This window comes from Talpa occidentalis, unplaced genomic scaffold, assembly GCF_014898055.3.
Source record: "Talpa occidentalis isolate TD23 unplaced genomic scaffold, MPIMG_talOcc4v2.1 talOcc4.804, whole genome shotgun sequence".
Taxonomy (NCBI): Eukaryota; Metazoa; Chordata; class Mammalia; order Eulipotyphla; family Talpidae; genus Talpa; species Talpa occidentalis.
This window is the reverse complement of record NW_023605200.1, coordinates 18,176-26,715: the sequence shown is the minus strand read 5'-3', so window position 1 is coordinate 26,715 and position 8,540 is coordinate 18,176. Positions and strand designations below refer to the sequence as shown.

At 47.4% G+C, this 8,540-nt stretch overlaps 1 protein-coding gene across 3 annotated transcripts; it reads right to left on the bottom strand.

The window, feature by feature from the left end:
- LOC119235025 (proteasome subunit alpha type-4) lies at positions 1-6,252 on the bottom strand. Of its 3 annotated transcripts, none has more exons than XM_037498064.2 (9): positions 6,155-6,252; positions 5,125-5,152; positions 4,832-4,874; positions 4,436-4,598; positions 3,158-3,235; positions 2,482-2,570; positions 1,908-2,038; positions 1,290-1,413; positions 1-283 (listed from the first exon to the last, which is right to left on the bottom strand). In XM_037498064.2, exons 2-9 carry the CDS (start codon positions 5,125-5,127, stop codon positions 129-131), a joined length of 786 nt encoding a protein of 261 aa, XP_037353961.1. In that variant the 5' UTR covers positions 5,128-5,152; positions 6,155-6,252; the 3' UTR covers positions 1-128. The 3 variants fall into 3 exon arrangements, with proteins under 3 accessions (XP_037353961.1, XP_037353963.1, XP_054546760.1); XM_037498066.2 differs by lacking the exon at positions 6,155-6,252 and adding an exon at positions 6,013-6,037 and having other exon boundaries at positions 29-283; XM_054690785.1 differs by lacking the exon at positions 6,155-6,252 and adding an exon at positions 5,287-5,470 and having other exon boundaries at positions 29-283.
- Positions 6,253-8,540: the final 2,288 nt, after the last annotated feature.

Below are 8,540 nucleotides of genomic sequence, written 5' to 3'. Positions count from 1 at the left end.
TCAGTTCGTCATGTCCTATTTTCCACTATACAAGTTTAAAAAAAAGTCAAAGCTTTCTCAGTGTGGAAGAGGAGGACAACTTTTACTCTGAAATGGTTCCCAAATGAGTTAGAAAAATCTGATTTTGTTTATTTATCTTTTTCTTTTTGTTCTTTTTCTTTCTTTTCTCGTTCAGCTTTAGCTTCTTCTTCCTCATGTTTTTTGATCAACTGCTCCACTTCCTTTTGTTTGAGGACTCTGATGACCGTCTTCCCATTCTCTCTTGTCAGCGTGGCAATTTCCACTAAAGCAAACACACATTTGTGTTACAGGCAGGGACACGTAGCAAACAACCTAATAGGCAACCATAGTTTCATCTCCTCCCTTCAGTCTTAAATCACCACTCTTGCATGTTGTATGCTTAATATGATTCAGGATATTTATGGACATCAACAGAACACCTTAGACCCTATAATGTTTCTATTTAAATATCTTTCTTCTCCTCCCCGATCTGAACCTTCTGAGCAATTCCTCTGTTAGAGTGTCTGAAAGCTTTAGCCAGTATCTTTAACCAGTCAGAATCTATAACCAGTAATTATACTTCTTACGGACTTTTCAAATCTCTTTTAAAAAAAGTGTGAAAAGCAGCTACACCAAGGCTATGGACAAATAGGCTGATACCAAAATGAGATCGGCAAGGAGGGGAAATTGAGCAGTGACTCCCTGAAATTAAGTAGAAGTAGCCAACAGCGGGCAATCCTAAAGAAATGGCATTTTCTAAGACCAGAAGATAAATTATCCTAAGCCAATTCAATATTAATTTATCACCATTTTGGAAATATCACTTAGAAATATTATTTTATATAGTCATATAACAAGTGAAAGGAAGCAATTAAAATTACAAATTTGATTTTCAACGTAAGAAATTGGAAGACTCAGAAGAACATGCAAGTGTCCGTGTCTAGAAATGTAACTGCACGTGTGTTCATCATGACAGATACCACTGTCAGGAGGTAGATAATAACAAAGTAAAAGTAACACAGCTCAGCGTTCTAACCATGAACACTGAGCACATTCGGGTCCTCGTCCTCCAATCTGAATGCAGTGCAGGAGTGTGGCGCCACGGCTCACCAATGCTTGCCTTGCTTAGCAAAGCAACCTCACTAAGCCTATGTCCTTCAGGAAACAGGTAGCAGGCCACCTATATAAACAGTAACTATAAAGTTACTAGTTCAGTAAACTACATTAACACTCAAGTCCTCTCAAGTAGCCTATGAAGTCAGAGGAGAGGGAGAGGATGTATCAATTACCTTTTTCAGCAGACAGTTTACTAACATCCATGGTTTTATTTAGAACTTTTATAGCTAAAGCAAGTGCTGACTTCAAAGTCATTTCTCCTTCTTTGTAGTCTTGTTTTAACATCGACACAGCTGCCTGTAAAAAACAATCAACAGAGAATTTCCTTTCAATTTTCATGTTTTGGAATAAGGACTGGTCCGTATTATCGCATTATAGCCAAAGAGACAATTTTAATGGCAGGGAGGGTAAACATGCCATGGGGTGACAGGGGTGACATAGAGCCAGCGCTCTATGAATGGGGTCTTCAACTAGGGTCCTTGGATCCTCTGAAAAAGGGATCCGTGGTAGAATTCAGGGGTTCTGTGTACCAGTGTACAGAAAATACATACATCATATTTTCAGAACTTCTCATTGAAAATTAGCATCTCCTCCCATTAACAACATACACAATAAACCCCAGTAGTACTAACAGTACTGCAACCCTGTCACAAATAGAAATCACAGATATTTTCCCTATCATAGTAAGGGCTGCTACAGCAATCTTACAATACTGTTTATACTCAGTGCTATTTAATTATGGTAGTTGTCAGATCTTCTGCTGCATTTTATAGTACCACAAAAATACTCACAGCGCTATTATTTCCAATGCATGTGGCTTTCCATCCCCCATAATTTCCGCTAGGATCACTCTGATAGAGCTGAAAGCCGTAGTGCTTATCCCAGCCAATGTACAACAATGAAACACCAAACGGTCGTTTTCCTTTAACAAAGAAAAAAAGTCAAACACACTTGCAACCTGAATTTAGTATCACTATAGTTACCCGAGCTCAGTTAATGTGGTTAAACCCTTTTCTGTGAAGTCAGGCATTCATAAACTGCACTGTGTTCTGGCCCGCATAGAGATAAGCGCCACCCAAAATTCTACTTTTGTTTCTCTAATTTAGACACAGCCAGGAGAGGGAACACAGCTGAATTTCATTATTATGAAAAAAGCAATTTGCCTCCAGATTTGAAAATGTTATTCTGGCCTTTCAAATGTCTATTTACAAAGCTTATGATAATTTACACAGTGGACGTCAAGTCACGAAGCAGGAACATACAGTGTTTACTTGTCTAATCTTCACTTTCCATTTACTGTCTCAAAAAGAATAACTCATAAAACATTTTTACTTTCTGAAGTAAAATTTCCAAAAACTTCAATACCTCCAAACTGTGTATAAGCTTGTTTGATATCACACAGTGCTGTAACCAACTGCTCACAGGGGATCGGTTCCTGATACTGTAATAAATACCTAGGATAAAGACATTGGCATATTAGTTTTCTCTAAGACAAAGACACACTCTAAACAAAATACCTCTGAAAAGAAATCCATGCCAGGGGACAACATAATAGTCATTTGTAATTTGAAAGTGGGAGAAAAGCACATCAACATGCTAACCGTCTTACAGTAAATAATACTTTACAAGTTTGGGTTTAAAAAAAATCTATTTTTTCTAATATATTTTAAATTACTTCAATCTTTGCAAAAATGAGTTCTCCTTAGAAACATGTAAGCCACGTTGGGCCTCCCTGGTGGCACAGCAAAGACTAAGTGCTATCAAGCTATCGGCAGCCACTGCAGCATGAGTTCGATCCCCAGTTAGGGACATACCCACATGGTGCAGCAGACCTCTCCTGACTCGCCCGCTGCTCCCCTCAACAGTGTATTTCAGTCAGTTTGCCTTTTCTGCTCCCCACCCTGTCTCTGGTGAATCTCTCATCCCCACACCTCTGGCCTCCACCCCAGTCCTTGTATGCATAAAAAAAAAAAAAATCTTTGAAAGAAAAAAACCACGCAAGCCAAGTTAATACCATCAATTATGTTATTTATGACCATACCTTTGAGCAATGAGCCTCAGTTCATTAGTCAGAACATTTGCATCTGAAGTTATGCCTGCCACACTGCAAGCCATGTCCCTGGAGGCAAGACAGGCAATGATTTGAAAGCAAGGAAAATGTTTGCAAGGGGTCTTTACAAGTCCTAAAAAGTACCGAATTCTATTAGAAATTTACAATGCTAGCTTTCACAGCTGCTACACCCTTCAGACAAAAACTATGTTTTATCTTTGTAGGAGACTTTAAACTGGAGGTCATGCCACATGAAAGATAAACTAGTGCACCCTGAAGTTTTTCAGTGATTTGTCATCATGGCCCTGTGAACAGTACAACAGGATGGATACTAAGAGGCTAAAGTAAATCCTGAGATGATGCAGCAAAATAGAAAGGTTTTCCCAGACAGGGATACGACCTACCCCATTCTCTTGGGCAGTAAGTGATCTAATCTCTTTGAACCCTGGGTTGATGGGGGTGAAGGTGAGGGCACCTGAGGGGAGGTGGTTTTCCAGGGCAGCCTAGGAGATCTAGGGTAGGCCCACACTATGGGTGCATTTCATTTCTCTGCTCCTGTTCCTGAGTACTGCCCTGGCTCTCCTATAGCCCAATCCCCTCTGTCTCCACGCCGAGCCGAGCCTGCAAGCTGCCGAGCAGGACCAACAGTGACTATGAACAGATGATATTTCCTCTGATGAGTGTGTCAAAAGGTCTTTATAACCAGCACTGGAGGGAAGGTCTCTGATCAGATAATCCAGCTCTCTGCTAGAGGCACAGCCCTGCACACCCAGTGAACAGAAACCCTACTAAGCGTACAGGGCTCCATTTAACTGTTCTCAGACCTCCAGGAGACCTGGCATTTGGTGATTCATTATAATTCAACAAAACTTCCGAGAAGTCATTTTAAGCAATGCTTTTACAGCTGACTATTAGCTTATCTCATTAACTGCCAGAACCACACTAGAAGTCTCTGAGACTCAGAGAAGGTGGTGCGAGGCCACACAGCTCATATCGGTGGAGCTAAGATTAACCCAAATCTGTGTGAGTACCAAGTCTTGTCACTACAGAGCGCTGCTGCCCCATTAAGTGCACAGCCTTGCACTTAAAAAAATGACACAGGGTCCTGGGCCTCAAGCGCTGTCAGCAAAACTTTTCTCGAGTGAAAACACAATACACTGTGCATTTCAATTCTACCACGTCGAAAGGAAGAGCCTTCTTCCCAGAACACTGGGGAATACACTTATTAAGTAAGATTTTTAAACTGCCTTCCTTAAAGATCTTACTTACTCATTGAGTTTATAAATTTTTTCAGAAAAAAAGACTTCATCAAGAAGCTTGTGTATGTTGCGTCTCTCTGCTGCAAGCAGAACACCATCGTTGGCTAAAATTCCCAAACAGGTGCCTGCATGTCCAATAGCTTCCATGGCATATTCAACTTGGTACAAGCGACCTGCAAAAGACAAGCAGTGTGAAACCTAACTCTCCTCTGCTCGCTCGCCCCAGGGCTAGAGAAACAAGCACAACACTGGCAGGCTACAAACAAGAATCTCACCCACTTTTACTCTTCTATGATATCCACGCAACCTGGTGGTCACAACCAACTAAGTTTGTAGATTTCCCCCTTAAGTCAAATACTTTTTTTTTTTTTTTAATTGAGGCAGATTAAGCAATTTCTTTTTTTACCTTCTGGAGAAAATATAGTGGTCCTCGAGTCATATCTTCGAGACTGTGAAGGAAAAACAGAAAGGTGATTCCTGTCCACTGAAAGCAAGTCAATTCCTTCTGCAAGCCCACAAATCATCTTATAGAACATTCTGGTCCACTAAGTGCAGTGCATGAGAAGAAACTTGTAAGGAAGAAAACACCATTCCCATCTCTTTCTTCCATTTCACTTTTCTCATGCAAAAGTCTGCCAAGTGAGCACCAGCAACATGGTTTATCAGGCAACAGTCTGTGGGTATGTGTTTTAAACTCACCATCTTTTATCTTATCTTTCTACAATTCCTGTAAAAAGAAAAAAGGATAAGTATTAAAACGAAACTTACAAATGAAAAAAATTTATTTCCCTGCTTGAGCTCCGCCTACTAGCCCGGCGAGGGAGGCCCGCACCCACTGTAAAGCAAAGTGTAGACACACACCAGACAGGAGCCAAGAGCTGAACAGGGAGAGGAATGAAGCAGGGACTTTCTGAGAAAATGAATCCAGACGAGCGATGTGAGGCCGACATAAGGCCGAGAACCTCCGAGTCCAAGAGCAAGGGCTGGGAGAGGCGGATGCCGGGAGGAGAGAACGTGACCAAGGGCCGGGGCTAGAGCCGGAGCCGGAGCCGGAGCCAGGCGAGCACCAGGTCTGCGAACACGCGGCCAGTCAGGGGCGCGGCTCTCCGGGGGCTCTGGGTCCCGAGCGCGCGGGGCGCGGGGACCCGCGGCGTCATGACTCTTCCCGAAAAACTCGGCACCGGGGCTCCTTCGGGGTGCGCGGGTGAAAGGTTAAGCGTCGGCCGCCTCCCGCTCCCCGACACGGAGCGCGGCGGGGCGGACAGGTGAGCGCCGGGTCCCGCCGTGCGCGTCCCGGAGACCGCGGGGCTCCGCAGCCCGACAGAGGCCGCCGCGACTCCGCCCGGACGCGCCGGTGGCTCAGAGCGCGGGCGGCGGCGGCCCGGGGGTGCACCGGCAGGGAAGGCCGCGGGGCCACGGGCAGCCGGGCCGGCCGGGCTGCGGCTCTCCAAGGCCGCGCGCCTCCCCGCGCGCCCCCCCCGCCCCCGCGCGCCCCCCGGCCCCCCCCGGCCCACGCCCGCCCCCCCGGCCCCCCTGGCCCACGTCCGCCCCCCGCGCGCCCCCCCCCCGCGCGCCCCACGGTCGGACCTGCCCGAGGAGGCGGGTGCAGAGTCATGGTGCGCGCGGCTCCCGGCGGCGCCCGCAGGCCCGGCCGCGCTCCAGCGCGACGCCCCCGACCCCTGCCCCGCGGAGGGCAGTCGCGTCCCACGAGCTCCCCCGAAAGGCTCACCCGAAAAGGACCCCGAAGAGGGAGGCTCCGGGATTGGGGAGAGAAGCCGCCGCCAGTGCTGAGCGTCCGCGGCCAATATGGCGCCCGCGCCTGCGCAGTCGGGGGGCGGAAGCGGAAGTGTCGGGGGCGGGCAAGGAGCTGCCCTCGTGGGTGCTGGGGACTTGGGGTGCCGGTCCTTGGGGTGCCGGTCCTTGGGGTGCCGAGTCCCTGTCGTCACCCCAGCCGGCGCGCCGCGCAGTGCAGCATGGGGAGGTGGCGCGAAGACCCCGGCCCTGGGGAAGAGCCAGTCCCCCTTTGCACCATTTTCACTTTCACTTTTTTTTTTTTTTTAAGCTCTTTTTTTTTTTAAAGATTATTTATTTATTTATACAAGAACCGGGGTACAGGCCAGATGTGTGGGAGGGTGAGAGGATTCACTAGAGCCGGAGCGGGGAGCAGGCAGACTGACGAAGTACACTGCTGAGGGGAGCAGTGGGAGAGACAGGAGAGGTCTGCCAGCCATGTGGGACTCTCCCCTGGTGGTCAGGGAGCAGCGGGGTATCGAACCAGCGCTGCAGAGCCTGCGGGCAGCTTCGCAGCCCAGTGCTCGACCGCTGCGCCACCGGGGAGGCCCTTCACTTTCACTTTCTAGGGCAGCTCTGGGACATCGCCTGGAGAGCCTGATGTCTGTGACTGGGCAGGGAGGGACACCCCAGGCTCCCAAACCCACCTGCTCTGAATAGGTTCTGCCATCTGCCAGGTCAGCACAAAACATATGAGACTTTAATGGGAAGGAACTTTAGTACAATTAGGAAACAGTACAGGAAAGGCAAAGAATATAGTTTCTAGATCAAGCACCCAAAGTTACCCGTCCCCTCATGGGTAAAAGTCCACCCAAGCGGGACTGGCCCAGAGCAAGGCTCCAAAGCTGCCCCAAGTCTAAAATACCTTCCAGTGGGGACGCACAGAAAAGGGTAAGAAACAACCAGACAATTCTGGGAGGAAAAGAACAAAATCAAGGTAAAAGCTGCCATTGTCACCTCCTCTCCCCCACATCTGCATCACCCAGTCCACGACCACAAGGCTAGCGCAGTTTCTTCACGTGGCTCTCGGCTCCATGTGCCTCCTCCAGGTCTCCTTCTGGCTCCATCCTGCTCCTTCCTTCTCAGTCTCCTCTGCAGCTTCTTCTCTCCCTGCTCAGCTTCACCCTCTCTTGGGTGGGGCAGGGAAACTGGAACCTCCCCCTCTCCTGGGGACCCCCTTTAGTCTCAAGCCCAACTTTGTCCTTCCTCCTGCCTCTCCTTATCCTCCCCTTCTTCAATCTGGCTCCCACTTTTATTGCTGGTGTCCCCAGTGTGCGCTGTTACTGTAGCCCTTGAACCACCACAGGCTCTTGTCCCACAAAGCCATAAAAAGGAATTTGCAGACATTTTAGCTACGTAAGCAGAGAGAAACAAACTTTGCTTAAGAAAGAAAAGTTTATTTGAAGGAAAAAGTGAGGACTCCCAGGTACGCTGTCCTTGGGAGAGGCAAAGAAGTCCTGTGGGCTCTCTCTCCCTCTCTCCTTAGAGCTCACCTCCCTGTCCAAGGTCTTAGTCGTTCAAGTTTTACTGTTTTTGTTTAGTCCTTCTGGACATTCTGACCTCATCTCTGGTGTATGTTTTGCTTAGGACCTCTTAAAAGTTACTCTCCTTGTCACAGAAGCCTCTTTTAACTCCACAGAAGTCCCTGGCTGCACTGTCCCCGAAGCTGCCTAATTAACCCCAACTTGCCCCCAGTACATGCATTTATTGATAAAGCAAATTACAAATAGCAAGAGATATAAAAATTTTGGCATCATTTGAGTCTGGGTAACAAATGGTTGACGTTCTGATCCCAGGCACGTCTGCCTAGGTACCTGGGTTTGCTGAACTAAACCAGCCTGCCACAGACAAACGAGGATTGGTTTGTCCAGCCATGGCTTGACATGACTTTCTACTACTTAGACATGACTTTCTACTACTTAGAACCGCACTGATTGAACACCTCATTTGCACAGAGTAGACCCAAGTGTGGACTAACATTCTTTTCTGTTCATACAAGCACTCCCACGTCAGAGCAGCTTGGGCTCACAACTTGTGATTCTTGTTCTGTGTTCCTTGGGCTACGGTTCTAATAAAACCACCAAATAAACACTTATATTTTGCTTCACTCAGGTGGAGCTCATTCTGGGACAACATAGGTGTCATACCTTTGAACATTCACCTTGGTCATCTCTTCTGCCTTTCACCTCCTCAGAAAAGATTTCCTGGCCCTACCACCACCACACACACACAGCAATTTATCTTTTCTACTGAAACTGTCATAGGTTTATGTGTTCATTATCCATCTCGCCACCCTCTTACTTGGCTTTGGTCCATATATAAAC